This window comes from Aptenodytes forsteri, unplaced genomic scaffold (genome assembly GCF_000699145.1).
Source record: "Aptenodytes forsteri isolate BGI_AS27 unplaced genomic scaffold, ASM69914v1 Scaffold624, whole genome shotgun sequence".
In the NCBI taxonomy this organism is placed as follows: domain Eukaryota; kingdom Metazoa; phylum Chordata; class Aves; order Sphenisciformes; family Spheniscidae; genus Aptenodytes; species Aptenodytes forsteri.
This window is the reverse complement of record NW_008794808.1, coordinates 93320-115438: the sequence shown is the minus strand read 5'-3', so window position 1 is coordinate 115438 and position 22119 is coordinate 93320. Positions and strand designations below refer to the sequence as shown.

Genomic DNA, 22119 nt, shown 5'->3' with positions numbered 1-22119 from the left:
GCCGGCGCGGCCCGGGCTCCCGCGGGCCGGTACCGCCCGCCCGCAGCGCGGCTCGTGGCCCCGGGGCATTGAAGCGCCGCTGCGGGAAAGGCCACGGGACAGCGGACCGCAAAGCGCTCCAACGGAGAGCGAAGCTGGGCTTCACCCGTGACACCTCGGGGCAGGTACGCGCGGATGCGTCTACGGACGTTAACACATTGCGTGGAACCCCAGGGTTTGCAGCCGGGACACAACAGGCTCGTCCTTGACAAAGCAGGTTTTTCCTGTCTGAACACACCATCCCTCAAACGCACAGAGAGGCGCGTGCATCCCCCGTCAGACTACGGCTGCATGCCTCAAACCTGTCCTTTTATTTTTAGATGGAATGAAGGCAGTAAAGACTTTTCAACTGCACTGATCCCCACTGAATGGCCGATTTTGCTTTTCTTTCCCTTTCCTTCCAGGAATTGTGAGCAGTGCGCCAAGACCAGTTTATGATAAGCTATCAGTTTTTTGAAATAACTCGTGGTGTGAAGCTGCAGTTTAGTGAAGACCACTGTGAACTTCAGATGAACACGTAACAGCATCCTACAAAAATCTTAAAGACAAAACGTTAGAGCCTCGCAACCTTCATCGGCATGACCGTGCATACGCGCTGTCTGTATTAAACAACAAGCCTACAGCATGGAAACTTCTATCTAAACTTCATCTTCTGTGAAATACCGACCTTCACTAGAGTCCTGTTTGCCAAAACGTGCACGTTTCTAATACAACCTGGATGCAGGCAACCTCTGAAAATACCTAGCATCAGCTAATAGCATAGAAAGAATCTGTCAGTTAATTCAACCAGGCAAGGTATACGTTCAAAAGTCTATGGAAAGGAAGCGTGTTTTCCATATGGGATACTTTGAAATAATCATGAATATCACCTACGGATCATACAGAACAATTTTAGAAGGCATTCCCCGATGCTGGTCTCTGACTACTCGTTTTAACTGCTCTGATTCAGTGTTCTCTCCACCATGCACCTAAATTGCACCTGGTTTAATAAACAAACAATCTTTGATGCACCACAGGTTTCTTCTCCATCTGTGCTATTTTCTGAAGTGCACAAAAACATCTAAGTCTTTCATGGTAATAGTTTCAGAATCACAATTCAGCACTACAGTTAAAAACAAACCACAACATGCAACGTGACACTGATCTAGAAAAAAAAAGCCAGCCTTTTTACTTTACTGGGGCTTTTTACTAGATGCAGTTTTAAGGTTTCTGATATACTGCATGCACATGATGTGGGGCACTAGGAGCTCCTTGTGAATGAGATGAATACTGAGCCAGTCTCACAATAAAACCAACTCGTTTCCATTGCGGGAAATACACTTACTGAAAGTGACACATGGCATTTGAGGAACCAGTCAAACATACTGGAAGAGGGAGACTGATTCAGAGCCTTCATGAGCAGGTTTCAGCTTAAAACATCTCTGCTTTTTCCCTTAATTAGGTTGTTCCTCATAAAAACCCAAGTCAAATCATTCACTGTAATGGAAATCCTCAGGAAGTTCCCAGAACTGCAACAGCTACCACAACCAATTCTTCACTCCTCGGAGCCAAATTTAACCCTTTTGGCGACATAGAGCTTTGATTTTTCCTTTCCATTGCTGCAGGAGAAGCAATCTCACGGCTTTATTGCTTTCTCTTGACTCCCCCCTACCCCGAGTAGTTTTAGTAATATGAAATAGTATGAAGTAATATGAACTTGTAAAAGAACCCAGCCACTTCCAGCTGCCCTTAAAATAAAGAAGCAAAACATAAACCCCCCAAATGCCAAAATAAAACAAAAGAGAAAACACCCTTCCATACATACATAGTCAGAGCAAGGAGGTGGCAGGAGGCATCAGAACGGGAGTATCACAAGAAAAGGAGGAAGATGAGAGCAAGGAACATGAGGAGGTATTATTATTCATTACCGGTAGCCGGTTGTTTGCTTGGCTCTTGGTCTGTGAAATATTAGTCACAAGTGTTTTTGGACAAATTATTTAAATTTCAAGGGAGAGCATAGGCAAGTATTGGAGGGAGGGAGGGAGGGAGGGAGGAGAAGCTCTCAGACTTCCTTTACACATCAGAAGTAAGCAAGTAAGAGCACAAGCCACACTTTTGTCTTTTGCAGGTTATCTTTGTTATGTGGTCTCACTAACGAGTCCATGGCAATTAAGACAGAAGTGGATAAAATGTGAAAATTATGTCCACAAACATCTGTAGTAACAAAGTACAGCATGAAATGACACTTAAGCCAGTAGGGAAAGTGATGTATAATATAGTTTCTTCAAGTCCTAAATTTCACATTAGATTTTTTTTTTTCCTTAATATTATGCAAATGACAAAGTTCACAGTTTCAGAGTGGAGGTCTTTTCCTTAAACAGCAACCCTCTGACAGCGTCACTGCAATTTTCTATGTATACAGTCTCAGCTAGTTCTGTTTCAGTTTTGCTTGAGGCTACGTAAGATGAGTTTCCCAACTATGAATAAAGCAGCCATTACAATGTTTGGTCTTAGGCATTCCCAGCATCATTTAGCAACTGTTCTGAGGTACTGCTAGAGGCCTCAAGTCAGGGATCAAAAGCTATACTGTAGTAGAGATCATCAAAATAACTAAAATGGAGTTACAAAAGAAAAAGGAAACATTTTCTTAAACGGAAATGTTATTCACAATAGTAGTACCAATAGCTAGTCTGAACCAAATCAACCGAACTTCAAAACAAACAGAAACATGGCTTTTAAAGTATCAAAAATCATGAGAAATTTTAACTCCTTTCTCCAGAAAGTTAAAATTGTAAGGAAAATGAAAAGACCTTTTCATAGGAAAGCTTTCTTAGCATAACTTTATATACTGCTATAACAAAGCAAGAAAAATCTGGTGGGAAAAGGTACTTGCACAATCCCATAAGCAGCTCTGGAGGAGACACTACAGTAGTCTGTTCCAAATGCTGCACAGAACAGTGCTTTAACAGAATAGAGACACTTAAGAGCGAAAGCAAGAGTAGTACTGAAATTCAACACAGAAAGATTCCTACAAAGCCAAAGCTATACTTGCCCTCCTTTTCTAGCATGTGTTTGGTACAACATAAAATAGCAAGACTCATAGGAAAGTACGCACAATTAGAGCTCCCTTACCTGACAGTGGCTGCAGTGCCTTTTCAATAGAAGGCAACGGTTCCTTTCTGAGAGGTCGATTTAGCGAGGTGTCTTGTGCACTGAAGAGTCCAGGGCTGTCAGTTAATTTTTTACGTCCATTGGTGCTGGTAGAGTTTGTGACTCTGCAGCTGCCTATTGCACTTGTGAAAAGATTTGTGTGTTCGTCGTTGCTGGCTGGCTCAGAGCTTGGAGTAAATCCCCCCAGGGACAGACCTGGGGAATTTTCTGAACAGTCTATCTGTAGCGGTGTCTGCAATCCCAGTGCTAATGAATTAGACTCCGAAGGCTCTCTCCTGACCCACTGTTCATCTCTGCTTAGCAAACCCTTTGAAGGTGACACGTGTGGACAAGACATGTGACATCTGTGTTTCTCCTTATGTTTATACCTCTCACCTACAGCCTCCTTCCCAAATCTGTAGCGCTTCAAGGACTCCAGAACTGTTCTAGAAGAGCTGTTAGCCGTTATAGTGTCCATGGAAACCTGCGGTTGTTCAGAAGAACGATGTTCTCTGTGTTTATGGCGATGTCTATGCTTATGTTCGAGCATCCAGCCATAAGCCATTTCAGGTGGAACACTGGGGTACGTGCTCATTGACAAAAGCGGAGTCCTACTTGTCGTAAGGAAAGCCTCTTGGCGTAAAAGTTTATGCTTCTTCTTGTGATATTTGGTGGGATTGAGAAGCAAATGGCCTGTATGCATGTAGGAAGGTGGTGGCAGGGGGGTAGTAAAAGAAGGAGAAGGTGGAGGAGGATAAAGAGTTGGAGGGTACCTTCCATAATAACCTAAGCCTATGGGAGCAGCTGCAAGGGGAGAAGGAGAATAAGGCATGCCGTAAGAGGGATAGAACCCAGTACTGGAGAGAGGAAAGCTGAGACTATGCATAAAAGGCATTTCTGCCATAGCCTCCCGCATTTTTGGAGGCCTGCCTCTCTTCTTCTTTAAATCGGGTTTTCTAATGTAGTGCAAAGGATCTAAAGGAAAAGTAGGATGGGTATAGAAACTATTGAAATTTATCCTAAAAATGGTAGGCAGTAAATCTCGGGGTATAAAATGGTGACTTCTGTGGGTTATTCTAATTTCACTTAATCGACTTATTAATTCTTCTAATTCGGCGAGGAAATCTGGGTCCTGCCTACCTCGAAGTTGAGGATACTTCTTTTTCCTTTTTCGCTTCTGTCTCTTCATTTTGTCATAACTAAGGTAATCGTGACTGCGGCGCTTACATTTGTGTTTATGCTTTTCTTTTAGATTACTTAAAACGGTGGAAGTTTCGGGTGGAATAAGGGAAACGTGATCAAAAGAATGCCTTTTCTTCTTTTGTCCACAAAACTTTTCCGCTCGATCTGAAGTACTGTTATTGTCTGTTCCTATTCCACTGTCACTGGGAATCGTCTCGTCGCTGTGAGACTCACTTACTGGGGAAGGAGTGGCTTCTTTCAGCGATGTCAGCTCACTCAAGTGAGAAGGGGAGTTTGGCAACAACGTAGGTGGAGATAATCTCCTCCTTCCCTTAGCAGCTTTTTTCATCGCGAGTGTCTGAACAACACTTCCTTGTCTGGAGTGTATGTGTAAATACGGCACTGAGCTGGGCTCAATAAATCCTGCATCACTGCTGACAGGGCTCTGTCCCCCACTCACTGCAGATGACTGGGAGCAAACTGGAGATGGAAGAATCTCGGAATTATTAGCTGTTGAAGGCAGCAAATGGGGAAGTACTTGTCCTAATGACGTACCAGGAGCTTGTTGAGCAGACTTCTCAAGAACTGTCAGACTGGCAGAACTGCTAGTTAAAATACCATTCAGGACAGCTTTAGGTTTCCTTCCTCTCCTTTTTCCTATATAAATTGTTCCTTTCTTGCTGACATTTATTTGCTGGCCTAATTTTGAACCAAATGTGGCAGCAAGAGTTGACACTGTATTGTGGAGCTTAGATTGCACTTTCCCTTTGTTATTTGGTTCCACTGTACTAGACAGAATCTGATTCAAAAGTTTCTTTCGCTTCAGAGTTTTCATTTTATTTATTTTTCGAATAATTGTTTTCATTAACTGTCCATTATTTCTCTTGGCAACTTTTCTGTCTGAGTCTACTTCCAAACCAGTCATGCTACAAATATTAGGTTTTTGGACTTCTTCTGGCCCTCGGAGCTGGTCCTTTCTCTCAAAAAAATCCCCACTTCGATGTTGATCGCTTTCAGACTCTATCTTGCTTGAGTTATCTGTTCCAACAAAAGGTGCCACAGAAAGAATAGGTGGCTTCATTTTAATTGATGACCTGATCTGTCTTTTAGGCCTCCCTCTCTTTTTAGGAAAAGGTTGTCCTGATAAGCTCTGTTTTAGGGAGGGAATTTCTACTTCAGGCTGCAAAATTGGAGGTTCTTGCTCTTCTTTTGACTGCACTGAAAAGACTTTCGATGCTGGGATCTTCAGAGTTCTTTTGGGGGGACCTTCGAGCTCTGGCATCTCCTTGGATTTAGGTCTTCCTCTTTTGGGTTTATACATGTCAGGTAAGAAATCATCTGACATACACAAACTAGAGGGTTGTTTGTGAGTACTGTAGAACTTTTGAGTTTGCTTGTCAGTCTCAGCTAACAGTGCAAGAGACTGTCCATTAGCTTCATTCAGTTTTGGCAACTGATGTTTGACAAATTCATGCTCCACAAATGAAGACGATCCTATGTTTTTCAAGAATTTGGCCTGCTCCAAATTACTGCTTGATAATGCACTGTATGAAATGTTTTTAAAAAGTTCTGACCTTTCTAGTTCTAGACCCTTTGGAGGTCGACATGTGTTTCTTGACACCACTTTAGTCCATCGTGGTTTCCTTCCTTTTCTTTTCTTTAAAGGTTTTGATTGCTGAGTAGTGGTCAGATTTTTTGCTCCTTGGCAGGATTTATCCGATGCAGCTAACGCACCAATCTTTAGGAACTGCTTGCTGCTAAACAAGCTTGTAAAACTAACTACTGAAGGGGTGACAGTAGCATGAATGCTTGTTTCAGCTGCCAAAATAGGCTTTTTCCCTGTAGAAGTACTAGTTCTTGAAGTTTCTACATAAGCAGCTTTTGAATCATTTAAATCTTTATCAGCACCTTTAAAATCAGTGCTCAGAGTATGGTTCAATGCTCTGTTTATATTCAGAAGTGTACTGTCAGAAGAAAACTGAGTTTTGCCAATCTGATCTGAAATACCTTCTAAGAGATCTGCTGTGGAACTTAAATGCAATGAGTTAGACGCTAACTGTGAAGATGTTGTTGAGAGGCTCCTGTTTAAGGTGGTAACAGACACTGTGGGTGAAGGTGATGGGAGATTTCCCTCTCCTACTGCACTAAATGGGGACTTTGCTGTCGATACGTCTGAAGCACCTCCTGTTCTGAAGTCCGGTGAAGTGCAATATACTGGAGGCTGTTTTTCATGCTTAGATGTTTCATAAATCCCTTTTTCACTGGTTGAATAACCATCCTGTGGAACGCAGATTCCTTCATTAAACACCTCTTTGCCTACATCAGCGATTTCTTTCCGAATTGAAAATTTTTCCAAGATACTTTCTTTATTCTGTCTCATAATATGCTTCTCAAACGTTTTGCTAGTAGTATTTTCCTTCAGTAAATCTGTAGTCTCATGGCTTTCAAGGCTACTGAGGTTTGAATTGCAAGGAAGCTTAAAGGGCTCCGAGGCAGGCATAAGAGAGTCTGCTTTCAGAGTTCCAGAGTCCTTGTTAACCAAACCAACTGGACTGCCAATACCTGTTGGCTTCTTCCCAGAGTCCTTGCTAACCAATCCGACCGGACTGCTAATTCCTGGCATCTTCCTCCCAGAGTCCTTGTTAACTGGTCCCATTGGGCTGCCAATCCCTGGTGTCTTTCTTCCAGAGTCTTTGTTAGTCAGAACTGTCGTATTGCCAGTCCCTGGCATCTTTCTCCCAGAATCCTTGTTAACCAGTCCTGCAGGACTATTTATTCCCAACAACTTCTTCCCAGCATCCTTGTTAATCAACCCTGCTGGAGTGCCAATCCCTACTGGCTTCTTGACAGACTCCTTATTAGTCAATCCAGTTGGAGTGCTGATACCTGGAAGTTTCCTCCCAACATCTTTGCTGATTAATCCAACTGCAGAGCTGGTCACTAGCTGTTTCTTTCCAGAGTCCTTGTTAACTAACCCAGTTGGAGTGCTGATCCCTGGTGGCCTCTTTCCAGAGTCCTTGTTAACCAATCCAATTAATGGGCCAATCCCTTGTGGCTTCTTCCCAGAGTCCTTGTTAACCAATATGGCTGCACTACCAATCCCTAATGGCTTCTTCCCTGAGTCCTTGTTAACCAATCCAACAGCAATACTAGATCCTGGCAATTTCTTTACTAAATCTTTATTAACTAACCCACTTGCAGTTATGGTTCCTGGTAGCTTCTTCCCACAGTCTTTAACCAAGCCAGACGCAGTTCCATTTCCAGGCTTCTTCTGTTTTGTTTTGGAAGACTTTGAAGGAGGACAGGTTGCAATAAGTTGAGCCAATTTTTCTGTTACAGTTGTTGCTCCGTTAATTTGTGTTCTATCCTTTAAGTCAGAATTATGGCTACTGATAAGAGTCGGAGGAGATGACTTTATATAATCTGTCATTTCAGAGTGCAAGGGGGTAACTTTCTTAGATAAAGGATTTGTTTCTACTTGTATACCTTCTTCCACATGTAATTCAACTGTTGCAACTTCTCCAGCTTTCTTGTACGACTTTGAAGGGTCCTAGAAGTTATTAAAAAAAAAAAATCTTTAGGAACAGAGCACAAAGACTCTCTCTGAGTAACACAGTATCATTTTATGTTGAGATGATTAATACCTGCTTTTGATAATAGGGTATCTATATAAACACACACTTCCTGATCCTATTAATTTTAAAGCAAATATATTTCAGTGGACGTGTTAAGGCTTTTCTGATGTTAAGGAAACCCAAACTTGCTCCCAGTCCTCAAATGTAAACCATTTAATCTGTCACCCAATTATAAACATTCTCAAAAAATACTGTTAATGTTTATTAAAAAAACCCATTAACAATAATGTTCTGGGCTAACTATTTATAGTGTGATAGCACTTGAAGACCTCACATGCTACTGAGAAGCAGCTGAGCAATGCACTGCAAGGGCAGGCATTGTGTAAACCTGTCCATGCACAGCTCTATCAGGTGTTTCTCAGTCTTGTCCCATGATACCCTCAACTACTGTAGTAACAGGTTCTCCTCACAGCATACTGCTGATAGTATTAAAATAAGTCAAATTATTCTGTTGTTTGTATGGGGTGGAGGGACAACGACATACAACACACACGGAGTAAATGAAACTTGCAAAGTTATTTTCAGTTCTGACCTAACCAAATTTGAAATTTATTCTGTAAAGGTTAAAAAAAAATTGCAATACCCATTAACTCAATAAATCCTATTAGGAACACCTCAATAAATTAATCTTTTATTTTGGAAGGACATTCTTCTTTACATACAGTGCCCAACAGATCCCTGGAATGCATGGAATACATTCACTCCAAGCAGGGGCTAATGGAAGACTCTGATCCCTTATGAGATAATTACATATACACACAATTTGAAAACCTTCTGGGATCTACTATCTCAAACATTAAATAAAGAGTGAAAGGCATCAATGCCACACCTATTCATCCCTCTGCAATAAAAATGAATAAGACAATTGCATAGTACTTACTGTACTTGATTACAGTCAACATTACATTGATCACGTTCATGGTTGGCCAATATCTAATTATGCTGAAGAAAGATACAGCCTGGATTCCTTTGAAATCATTTGATAAACAGCAAACTTTGGTGCTGATCACGAACGAAGTATTTGTTCAGTAAGCTACACCAGCACGACTTAAACAGAAGACTGCAAGCTGGATTCAGTCTGACAATTTCCTAGAGATGGGAAGTAGTTGCTTGGGTAATGTGCTGCCTGAGCTGTCAGAGCCTCTGCAGTGCATAAACAGGCACTCCAAATCCTAGGCTGCTGCCTTTCTGCCGGGATGGAGCAAGAGGTGTGTTTCTTTCTGGCACATACAGGCCTGGCACTTACGTGGAAACTACTGGGTCAGCACGACACATGACACGACTCCAAACATGGAATCCAACCACTTCAGCCCACACTCTTGGACATACTTGGGGTAGACTGTGAGCGCTAGAGATCTTAACTAAATAGTATCAAAGCAGTCTTTCTCATCAACCTGAATGACTACCTTCATAGAGTTACGTCCTCTTTTCTATGGTCTTAAATTTTGAAAAGAACTTTGGAACAAAATTTTAATCTTCTTTGTTCAGTGGACTTAAGACACATTTGAAAAATTCACCTAAATGCTGACTTGGATTCAACTGTCTAAATAGTATCAAAGCAGTCTTTCTCATCAACCTGAATGACTACCTTCATAGAGTTACGTCCTCTTTTCTATGGTCTTAAATTTTGAAAAGAACTTTGGAACAAAATTTTAATCTTCTTTGTTCAGTGGACTTAAGACACATTTGAAAAATTCACCAGCATTTATGCTGACTTGGGAATTCAACTGTCCCTTCCTGTGTTTGTCGAGCCACCTGTGTATACACTCTCTTCCTCCTTTCTTCTCTCTCTCCTGTGTAGTCTGCTACCCTACTAGATAGCTTCTGTTGTATTCTCATACTCTACCATTTCCGGGTATCGAATGCCTCTTTGTCAGGCTACACCTTTTCCTATCCTCTGTTTCCAAACAAAGAGCTTGGAAGTTTTATTAGATATTTAAATGAAATAAATAAATAAGAAAACCCTTCCAAACACTAGCTTTGATCTAAATAAGATGCCAGGATTTTGAAAACATGACTTTAGCATCAAACAAAGATTCTTTGAAAGCTGAAGGCATTCGCCCTGGAAAGTTTCCTTCTCATCTAGGGTGAGTGAATTTTCCAAGCACACTGAAAATTATTTCAAAGAACATGAAAAACAAAACAAGGAACTTCCATTGAGATGACAGACAAGAAGTCAAAAAAAGTTTGTAATTTTCTCAGCATTTTTAAAAACAAAAATTTTATATGGGAAATTATTTTCATTGTTTTCCATAAAGCCACTTAATAATCAGTATGATTAACAGAAACAGTTTATTTTTTGAGGGGTGGTGGTGGTGTGGGGTTTTTTAAGGAAAAAATTTCATCTGATAACAGTTAATAGAGGCATCTTGATCAAAATACCTAACCTTCTTCAGAGAAGGTTGCACTAATCTGGCTGCTGCAGTAACTGCAAAAACATTCAAAAAAACCCCAAGAAGCATAGAGTCTGAGTTCCTTCTTGCAATTCTGCATTATTAAAAATTTCAAGTTTTCTGTTAAAGTGAATGGGAAGTATTGCTACCACTAGAGTATCATACAGGAAGAATAAGACTATTGTAAACAGATGATAAAAATTAAACTTAAGCAGTGCACAGCCATGAACTTCAGGAATAACACGGGCATTTTCTGTATGGAAGCCAACAATGGAATAAAAGAATTTGAATACACTGCTCATGTACTGAGAAAATCAAGTAAAGCTCTCAGCTTAAGCCAGCATCAGTACAACTCTACCAGCACCAGTCACAGCATAAGTGGTGGTACACACCAACTCTAAGTATTTTTAAGAAAGTTATCTAAAAGCTAGTGAAACCCCACGTCTCAGACTAGCCTCGATCACTGCCTGTTTCTTTACTAGGTCCACACTAAAATCCTTGATGTACCAGAAGCTAAATTTCACTAGCTGTTATGATCACTGCCCTACCAGCCCAAATTTGTTTCCAGAAAGTAAACAAGATTTCACAATAACAGTGATATGTCACTGATCAAAGTTCTCCTCTTGGGGGAGGGTGGCCACGAGCATCGGTTGGGGTCGGATGTCTCCGAACCTGCTGCAGTAGTCGAACAAAACCCACCAGTCGTATTGGTTACTGGTTTTAAAGCTGTGGTGTAAAAGAGACTGTGGTCTATGGAGAATAGTTTGGCACTTAGCCCAGCTTTTCTGTGGCAGCTGCAATCTTATGTAAATTATGCTGGAGCATCACATTTCAAGAACTTCCCCCCCAACTTAGCCACCCTCATACTCACAAAACGTACAGCTGGGAGGCGGGGAGCAGCCATGATACGTCCTACTGCACTGGAGACAAAAAAGGTACCATGCTTTCCTGAAATAACTTCTATTGCGCAAAGAATCACTCCATTAGATGGGAAGGAGAGATCTGAAGTCCAAAACATGTTACAGAGCGCTTTCAGTGAGTACAGCACTTCAAAGCTTCAGCGGTTGGCATGGCCACGTTCACACGCAGCTCTACAAATGCGTATCTAGTCTCTTGTTGTCATTTTGCTCCTGGTGCTGGAAGCTGGCCTTACACACAGTGCATTTAGCATTTCACTTTTATGGGTCCATGAAGTAGAGCGCCCTACTTCACTGTCTGACTTGAACAAATGCACAGTTTTATACCAGAGAAAGCGTAAAGTCATATTTTAATGCAGATAGTTTTGTGAGGACTACTAACAAATCACTCACAGAAAAAACCCAAAAAACCGCTAACATCTCGTAGGTGTTTCATCCATCTAACTCACCTAATATGTCTGCAAACAAGCACATACTTCAAGCTTCTTCACTGATACCTTTATGTTGCAACACAAGTTGACTGTGTCACATAAAAGTCTAAAACAGTTCTTCTTGGATTACATGCATTTTCAGACAAGAGTTCTAGACCTATTCTACGTTACTCCGGTTTTCAGATGGTAGGCTTCATCTAGGTGCAAAGCTGTTAAAATGTCTAGATTACATTACATTAAAAATCGTTTTGTGCTTTAAAAACTAAAACATTTATTCCTGTGCAATCTTTAGCTACGACTGTCTGGCTTAAAACTCTATCCAACAAAAGAATTGCCCAAAGCAACTACATAAAACATGGAAGTTTTCATAAAATTGGTATTATTGTTAATTTTGCACTGAGCTGACTTTAAAATTTTAAATCTCTTATGTGGACATATGGTTTCTAGACTTGCATCGTTAATTTGAATAAAAATTCCAGGTTATTTTGACATAAACTATTAAGTTATAATCAAACAGGTTATAATCAATCATTCCAGAATCATGACAGGCACCAACAGCAAAAAATTGGCTTTACTTCTAAAAAAAGCATTCGTTGTTATACTACAGCATGATCTCAGGGTTTATTATTACCAGATTATTATTTACTGTTATTATTATTGGTACTTATTTGCAAAAAGCTTAAGAGTAGACAATCTTTCACAAGAGCAAGGATATCTTCTATCAAGTCTGGTGTAAAATTCACAGTTCTCATACTAGAACCAAATTAGGAAACGCAAGATAGTCTTAGCTTCCAAAACCTGAAATAGTTAGAAGAAAACAGACTGTTATTAAAATTTTGTTTTGTTAATTCTCTTGAGAACTACTAGCAAGCAATAAGGATTTTTAAATGTACATACACACACACAAACACAGAGATTTACCCATTATTACTTTAGCTGTTGTACTTCTGGCCAATGCACAGGCTATAATTCAAATAAACATTCTGAAGAATCACAGAAATTGCTTGTGTAGTTGTGGCATCAGTATCTTCTACAGAAGTTCCCCAAATAATGAGTGACAGTGTGTTTGCTGTTTATTTTTCACCACCAAGACTTTTTAGTCTTTTATAAAAGCAAGTTTTAGCTAACTACCAGGAAAAAAATGACTTTGTGCATGTGGTCTAATACAAAAACTTATGTCCCAGATCCTGCAGAAAATATTCTTGAGCTACTCAAAAAGAAAACAAAACACTTCCTTAGCTTTGTTACTTTTTTGCTTGAAAATTTTCAGTTAATGGCTGTGATTTCATCAGCAAACTTTCCTGTAGAGCTTCCCTACATAACCAAGGGCAATAGAAAGAACTACAGAACAACTGCACTCAGCAGTTTTACAAAGAAATAAGGAGATGGAGCAAAAGGGCATGTTCCAACTTGCTTCACTGTTTTACCATGACTATTTTAGAATTACAGCAGGCTGTTACGATCACTTCTTGCCTTCCTATTTTCTAAAACTTTAGCAACGCAACTTTGCTATGTCATTGGCTACGTTTACCTTGCACGCATAGGGAAACTGTTCATACACCTCTTGTGCTGAAACTAACAAGCAAAATTTATATTTATGTCTAAGGCTCAGGTTTTCAGGCTTAGCAAAGGTACACTAGCCATATAGCAATGTCTATCTGTCACAGGCCACTTTTCTGAAAGAAAGAAATCCAAGTATCATATTCAGTGTCAAAAAGCAAATTGAATACTGTTTTGCTATTACAGTAACTTCTAATTTTGTTTCTCTTAACACCTGGCAATCTTAGCCATTTCTAGGTCTCTCTGTTCTATGATTTTCTCTTCAGAAGACTTATTAGCTTTTTTTGTCTACACATTTCTGGAGGACAAACTGTAAATATACAATTTACCCACTTCACCTAACCCACTCATCTTTCAGAATGGAGATAAACCCTCTACTAACATAACTGAAGACACTGCCCAAGTTTTAAGAGTCCTTTCAGCAGTAAGCTTGAGAAAGAAGCATAGCTGTCATAGATGGGAGTGCAAAGTATTTTCCTACTATTTTAATTTTTACACTGGTATTCCCAGGAGAAGATATCCACTTCTCTTTGTGTCTTAGTGGTTAACTGAGTATACTGCAAGTGCTAAATTTCCATTCAAATTCTTTATTCCTCCTTTAAAAGTATAGAGAATTCAGTTTCACAGCTCAAAGTATTGCCACACCTTGCTCCGAATTGGTCATATATTCACTTTTTTCCCCCTCCTCTCCATTGAAAGAGAAGATTAAGGGATCGCTTTCATTTTCTGAAGTGTAATTTGCAGTGCTAAAACTTGCTTTATTTCATTGCAGTAAGAAAAAAAAAAAATCCCTCGGGTAACAAATTCAGAACATGCAATGGTTTTAAACCATGTTTACCATTTGTTTCTAGAACGACACTTTTTAATCACACTTGCTAGAAATCAGTAGAATGCTGTAAACCGTCATTTCTAACAATCCAAAGTGCCAGAATGGCAGCAGGGAACATACAGAGTTAAACAACTTGAAAACCATTTCAGTACAACTTGAGAGAGAGAGCAGAGTATCTGAAGTGATTTATCATTAGTCAGGGATTTGAAACTATTTTAAGTAATGCAAATTTAATGCAACAGATCTGTGCTTCTCTACACTACGTGTTTAGGTTGTTCACCAGACAAGGAGCAGGAGTAACTCCACTTAGAATAGCTGGAATTAAAAAGTGATATGGTATCAATGATATCGTATATAATATCCATAATATTTAATAATATCACTAATATTTGTTTCCCAACCTTCTAATTTCCATTTGAAATATTATGGATCTCTTGAAGAAAAACCTAGCATATAAACAAAGATGTCAAGAATGAAGAATCCATGCTGTCACCATATGAGTTTAAATATTAATTATTCTCCCTGGTAAAAATTCCTAGCACATGATCTCTTGATGCACTGGGAAAGTTTCCATACTTAATGGCTCTCTTTGCTAGTAAGAGATTTTCAGTTGCAAGTACCACCTCAATTCGGACATCAAGAGAGATCAATGATTGCATATTCCAGATTGGCCCAATACTCAACTCATCGCAATATAGTCTTGTTTTTAAAAAAAAAAAAAAAAAAAAAAAAAAAGCATCAGTATAATGACAAATTGTGATCTACTCTTCCAAATTTTTTCAGGATGAAGTTAGAGAAATCATTAGAAATAATAAGCTTGTTCTGAAATGGAAGAATGTAAAATAAAGGCCATAGCCAAAGTTTTAAGTTATGTAATGTACCACTTGAGAATTTCTTGTTTGATAGGCTGAGGAAAAATGCCTTTCTGTTTATAATGGAGAAAAAAAAAAACAATGCAGTTGCATGGCAGAGTCTGGAAAAAGCAATTTTAGTCATTACTCATAACATACAGCACACTTGTTCTTTCCGGGCATAATTTATTATTTCTCTTTGAAGATACTCTTCCTCAAGGAAAACTTAAGTCTGGGTATGCCAGGGGAAGAAAAAGGTTTGGGTATGTCAGACAGACATCATCGCAGTACAAGATAAAGGAATTTTCCTTCCCTTTGGGTAGGCTCTACCTTACGAGATATGCCAGGACAGATTTATGCAGGTAGCCTTATGAACAGGACACAGGCTAGAGAAATGGGAATCTTGGGAACCTTTGAAACAGGATCCCCATGAACAAGCAACCCATGCGAAGGAAGGACTCTAACTTCCAGGGACTTGTATTCTATCGCTGAATGGCCTGGCGTTGCAAAGTTCAACAAGGCTACATAAGGAACACGCAAGGAAACTGGGAGAGAGAAATATGCACTCATAAGGAAACACAGATAGGTGCAAGAAAAATGGGAGTGTAGGGAAAAACTTCAGCTTTAAATCAGTAGGCATGTACTAAAAGGATACAGATTATGGAGGGTATATTCTAAGATTTTATTAGTTAGCAAAACTTTTACGTATATTGGAAAAAAGCACGCTGTAACAAAACACTTCTAAAATTTAGCATCTATGCATCTACATTTATAATTCTTGCCATTTACGCTATCTTCCCTATCTGTTATTGCTGCTCTTACTTGTTACATCATGCAGATCATAAAAACAAGACATCCTCAAGGCAGGGCTATCTCCTTACATTTGGAAAATACCTGGCACATCTCTCAAGCCACTGCATTTATATGCAGTTTACCATTGGGCTGTTTTCTAACATATCTGGAAAAGTATTTTTTACTTTTTAGATGCTGCTTGATACGTTCATCGCAGAGTGTCAGTTAAGACACACAGCAAAAACAATGGTTCTAACAGGTAAGAAAAAAATATAAATCCAAATACTAGAGAGAAGCACAGCAAATACACAGCCCCATTTAAATAGAGACAAGACCCCCCACTTTGTTCTATACAAGAGACTAAAAATTAGGCTATTACTTTTCAGAAATTTACCTATGATGTCCACTTCAAGTTAACACGGGAACTATCTTTCACTACTGCTAAAAAACCCCAATGTTGGCAAGCTGTGAAAGAGCAAAAGCATTTTTTCCTGTCGATGGAAATTAAATCAAACCATTTCTAACTTCAGAATCTTCAATATCAGAGGTTACATGGAAAAACAGTTAGTAGTGCATGATTGTGCAGAGATGCCAGAAACTTTTAAATACAGTTAATTTACTATGACTTGCAAAACTCTACACAAACACATTACTCACTTGTTTTGAAGGACAGTGCTCATTCTTCTCATCTGTCATCTTCCCACTCTTTGGTGCCCTTCTTGGTTGCTTGATGCTGGTTTTTATAGCAGGCCGGCACACATAATTCTCAAGGTTCTTGGGAGGCTTTTTCGTTCTCTTTGCTTGAAGACCAATCTTCAGTTTTAAGTTTCCCTCTGAAAAGTTTGTTTCTTTCACTGAAAACTGTTGCTGTGCATCAGTCAGAGCCTCATTCTTCCCATTCTCAGTACTGTTCCCCTCCCGATTCTTCTTCTTACTGTCGTCTTCTTCCTTGGTGCAACTTTCTAGCTCTACTTCTCCTTTTCCCACCAACGTGCCAATGTTTACCACAGAGGGGCTTTTCCCAGAAAACCCTTCAGAATCAGAACCCAAGCCTAACATAGCAGTATTCCGAGGGTCCATCACAGGCGGAATATATGCCTTTGGGTAATTTTAGGGAAGATTTACAGAGATATGTTCCACAGAAGATCTGTTCTACTACTGGCAGCCAGCATCTTTGACTCTGAAGAAGAAAGAGACAGACAGAAGTAAACTTCAATTTTCTAGCAGAAATAAAAGGAATATTAAAAACAATTAGAAAGCAAACAATCATATCTCAGGCAAGCACAATTACGCAGCTGATATTTCAAAACACCAACCCTTCCTGTAACCTACTACAAATACACCATTTATCTGTGAAACCACTTTTAGACGATAGGTGAAAATCAAAAGTATGTGACTATTATAATATAACTTCCAGTTCATCCACAGGACACTTCAAATGATGGTAAAGGCTTTTAATATTGATCATCAAAGTAACTTTTCTTATTTAAAAGCAGAGCCCAGCTACTCCTAGTACTGCCGCTCTTATTCTGGACCCACTGAAACAGTTGCATCTAAGGAATGATGCAGCTAATAAAACCTATGATAAAGCATCCAAAACCCAGAGACAATCCGATTTTAACCATCTGAGCCACTAAGAAAGTTGAGCTTAACACCCAAGTATGCACTGGTTTCCAAACATGCCACAAAATCTGCTTTTTAGTTGAGGACTTTCAGGGAGGAAGTTCAGGAAGAAGGATGGGAGAACAGAAAAAAAAAACCCATCAAACAACCCCACCAAATACATTCACAGAGTAATTTGTACTTCCTGGAGCATGGGAACAGAAAAGTCCACACTTCTACTATCAGAGGCACTGTTATGTATATATAATGAACCTATTTATAGTAAGATATTAGAGGGAACTTTTTCATCTTAACTGCCGAGGGAACTTTTTCATCTTAACTGCCATAAGAACTAAAGCAAAAGTTGATCTGAATCAACTTGCTAATGCAAGGGCTTCAAATCCCTGGCTGGCAGGCTACTTGAGCAGTGTGCCAGCACGGCCTCCCGTGCTTGCACACAGACCACCACAAAGCCATAAGCTGCTGTTTCCCCCCACTGCCAAAGAACAAACAAAAGCGGTGTACCCCATTATATTTTTATCCATGGAAACAAAAATCATCACAGAAAGAATCTGCAGAAGATACAAATATGGTATATTGGCAACTATCAAAGAGGACAAATCACAGGTTAAAAAGTTAAACATACGCATTTCAATATGGTCAGATATTTAGAGCATGATGTCAGAGAAAGGACACAAGTAATGTTTACAGAACTGAGGACTTGAAAATCAGCAACCCTCAAAAAGACTCTGTGCATAGGATGAACAGGAACTCCTGGTGAAATGTGACAGCCACAAGGATATACACAATCTTTGTAGTGTACTGAAAAAGTATCAAGTCTTTTTGACACTGCTATGGCAACACATCGTCCACATGCCCATCTACCCCATGGGTATGGCACACAGAACCACTCCAGATCAAACCCTACTTAGCCTTAACAGCAGCTCGGGAGAGAAGTTCTCCTTTCTCAAGTTCCAGGAGCCAAAGCAGAACAATCCAGGTGGACATATTTGTTTGAGGGGCGTTCTAAGTAGAAAGTGTTTAAATATCTTAATCATTTAAATATCTTAATCATTGTTGAAAATGAAGTATGTCAGAAGCAGGTCTGAAAAAAATACCAACATACTGAAAAGAGCATCACAGGAACTAAACCAGCATGATTTTCTGTCCTTATCTTCGAGTAGAATCATAGAGTAGTTTGGGTCAGAAGGGACCTCTAAAGGTCACCTAGTACAACCCCCCTGCCGTGTATCTTCTATATAATTATTAAGGCTAAATTGTGAGGAATGCTATGAAAAGATTTCAACGGTTTCAGTGAACTTCAAAATGAGTTTCAATGGTTTCAAAAAGGTTTCAATGAGCTCAGCAATTATCTATGACATTTGGCCTCCTGGCAGGTCAGCACATGCATACTCGAGCCCATCAGCACATGCCAGGTCCCAAAGCCATATGCCTCTTGTCCAGACAGTAATGAGAAAAACAGCAGTGAGGAGGTGGTATTTTGAGGTGGCTCAGTAAACACAAGCTCTGTATAAAAAGGGGGAAGGATAAGGAATGTGAAAGGTGATACTGGGAGAGGACTAAGGCAATTGCAGTGGACGCAGGTTGGAAGTCAGATGCCAGGATTAGTGGGGACAGAAGAAATGCTGCTGAGAACACAAAATGCAAATAATTAGAAAGCTAGGCTTCATTGGCTACATTCTCAGAGAAAACAAAACTTATTTTCACATGTTCTGTGCACATTATTGAAAGGGATTTCTATCTGCAGCTATGACTTTTCAACTAAGAACATCCTGAAAAATCAAAAACATTACTCAGAAGACCAGAGGTAATTAGATAAAATCTCCATTTTATAACTAGAAAAAATGGGTAGAGCAGTGTGACACAGGGAGCTAGAAAGCAAGCCAGTGACAGTTCCTAGTTCAAGGCCCAATGTTCAGTCCATTAGGCTACACTATGTCACCGAAAATGGGCTTTTTCCTACATGCCAATGCACAAAGGAAAACTGGCCAGCAGTAAAATAATTCTAAGCTAACGCATGAATTTTTATTATTCAAGTTCAAGAAAAGGAGAAAATCCTACCGGCCATCATGCAACTCTCAAATCTATGTTCACACAAATGTTTCCTCCTCTAGTGACTATGGTCCAGAACTGCTACAACACTTCAGTCATTTTCTTACAATTAAAATTAATTTTAATTAATTAATAAGCTTAAAATCTGAAACCAAATTAAATTGAAACAGCACCATCTATACTGCTGTATTTGGCTCCATATTTACTTAATAGCAAGACTTTAAGTAAGTAAGTACACTCCTACACTGACCTTAGAAACTGTGAGACCAAGACAAAGTGCACATTGAGAATTAAAGAACTGTGCTAAAATCTTATTCTGTAATAACACAGAATCAGTAACTATCCTAGAAACAAAGTCACAAAACTGATGGCTCTCATAAACACATAGCAGGTCATTTTATTTATCCATTAATTCCTCTCTACACAGACAACAAAAATGCTAATCCTGGACCTAATAATCATTTTGCCTTGATCACTGTAATCTTCTTCTCTCTGACTCTCCAATTACCCCACTATAATTCATAGAGAATGTGTCTGCCAATTTGATCATTTTCATAACCGTGAACTGATTAGATTTCAATCTCTTTGAATCCCAAGAATGCTTCTTCTTCCCTACCTCATCAAGTTCAAGCTTCCTGTCATTGCCTTCAAGGTGTGCATAACTGTACCTTGGATCTTCACTTGTTCCCATTCCTTAGTGCTTTCTGCTTCACCAGTGACAACCATTACATGTGTTCTTCCCCCCCTTTTTTTTTTTTTTAAGTAACACCATTGCTTTCTCTGTGCGACTCTTCACACTTTGTATGCTCTGCTTGCACCAGTCTACGGGATCTCTACCATTCTTCTTGCAGGTCGTGTCTTAAAATCTCCTCGTGGATGTCAATGCAAATGAGCAGCCAAATGATGACAGCCATAGTTCAGAGGCAGCTATAAAAGCTTTCATGAATTTACCCTGAAAACTCCAACAATTTGGTACTTTCAAGACCTAAAACTATCATAGTTACCTGTGTGATATAAGGTACATATCTGTGTCTTTGCTTTCCACATTTTTCTGTTAATTTGCAAGTCTTGTTTTTAATTATACTATAGGCTTCTTCAGGTAAGAAAAACGGACTATGGACTTGCAAAGTACCTGCTTCGATGATACGAATCCCTGAAAGAGATCTTTGCATGTTTCCACTACAAGGACCTTTACAAGAAAAGCATTATATCTATCCAGTGTGCCCAGTAAGATTCATGGGAAATTAAAGCAGTGGAGCCTGACTGCCCATGCCCACAATTATTTTCTAAGCTTGCACACTGTCATTTAACTACACTGCTTCATAACTTCTAAGACTAGAAAGTACTGCTATAATCAAGCAGCATGGCATTCTACACCAGGCCAAAACGTCTGCTCAGCAGTTCCTATCCCACTGCTTACATTTTGCAGACCCACAGCAGGTCTTTCCAAAGCAACATCAACATTTTTTATTTAAAGACTTTTTTTGATGAAAGAAACTGCCATTTCCCTGGGGACTCTATTCTAAGACCTAATCCATATTTTGCAACAACTTTCATCCACGGGATCTTAGGCGAACATAAATTTTGCTAGATTAAGAACCATCTAGTATCAAATCTCTACGCAGCCTTACAAATTATGATGAAGACATGTCCTAACCATCTCCCTAAGAAGCAAAACACGTCAAACTTCCAGTCTCTCATCCAGTAGATTCTGTAGATCTCAAATCCCTCCTGTAACTGTTCTTCCCCAAAAAGATTAACTAGGGAGCATTTTAACATTCGTTTTGACATGTGCTACCTAGAACTAAATGGTGTTCATTAATGATTTTTCTAATGCCATATACACTTTTAATACCCATTATTCATTCTTACTCCCCTGTTGACACATCCAAAGCCCTTTTTGCCCATCATCTGCTAAGATTTCTGTTCTTCTGATCCCCTGCTTTTCCAGAAAAAAAATACCAAGAGTTGACTTCTACTGTCAGCTCCTAGATATGTTCCCCCCCAAGCAGTATTAAATGAATTTTTTTTTCCTCTGTCCAATTTACTACGTCATCTTCATTTCTGCTACTGCTTTTGTTGACGAAAACATACTGTGATTTTATATTTGAAAGGTGAGTGGGTTTTTTTTGGTTCTTCCCATTGCTTCAGCTCCAGGGGACATTAAAAAAATTCAACTGAGTGTCTGAAATCCCAGAATATTACTAGTAACTCTACAGCCTCCCACAATCCCTTCTCATATTCCTTGTCATCTTTCTTCTGCTGCGGAAGACAGCTACTACACTCAGAAGTTCTTTCTCAAAAAGAGAATAAAACGTGTCCTAAAAACCCCACTATATTTCTCCACATCACATATCCTAAGCAGCAACACGGACCACTGGAGGTCACTGAACTAGAAGTTCAAGGACCTTGGATTACCTATGTGGCTATTTTTTAAATGTTTAGAGATGGAGACACTTGTCAGAAATAAAGTTACTGTTTGCGTTATATGAGATGACAAATATAATATTTTACAAATAGAATCTGTTAGATGTGGTTTTGTGTCCTCGTTTCAGCTGGGATAGAGTTAATTTCCTTCCCAGTAGCTGGTACAGTGCTGTGTTTTGGATTTAGGATGAGAACAATGTTGATAACACACCCATGTTTTAGTTGTGCTGAGCAGGTGCTTACACTAGTCAAGGACTTT

General features: G+C 39.4%; 1 protein-coding gene across 2 annotated transcripts in view; it reads right to left on the bottom strand.

The window, feature by feature from the left end:
• Nucleotides 1-16933, bottom strand: part of ASH1L (ASH1 like histone lysine methyltransferase) — a 57550-nt gene extending 40617 nt beyond the window's left edge. Inside the window, exons 1-2 of one of the 2 annotated variants that reach the window (XM_009274449.2) lie at nucleotides 16416-16933; nucleotides 3151-7900 (exon numbers count right to left, since the gene is read on the bottom strand). In XM_009274449.2, the coding sequence (XP_009272724.1) occupies nucleotides 3151-7900; nucleotides 16416-16838 (5173 nt within the window). In that variant the 5' untranslated portion in view covers nucleotides 16839-16933. The remainder of the gene's footprint in view (nucleotides 1-3150; nucleotides 7901-16415) is intronic. The other variant, XM_009274450.2, reaches the window with a different exon arrangement.
• Nucleotides 16934-22119: the final 5186 nt, after the last annotated feature.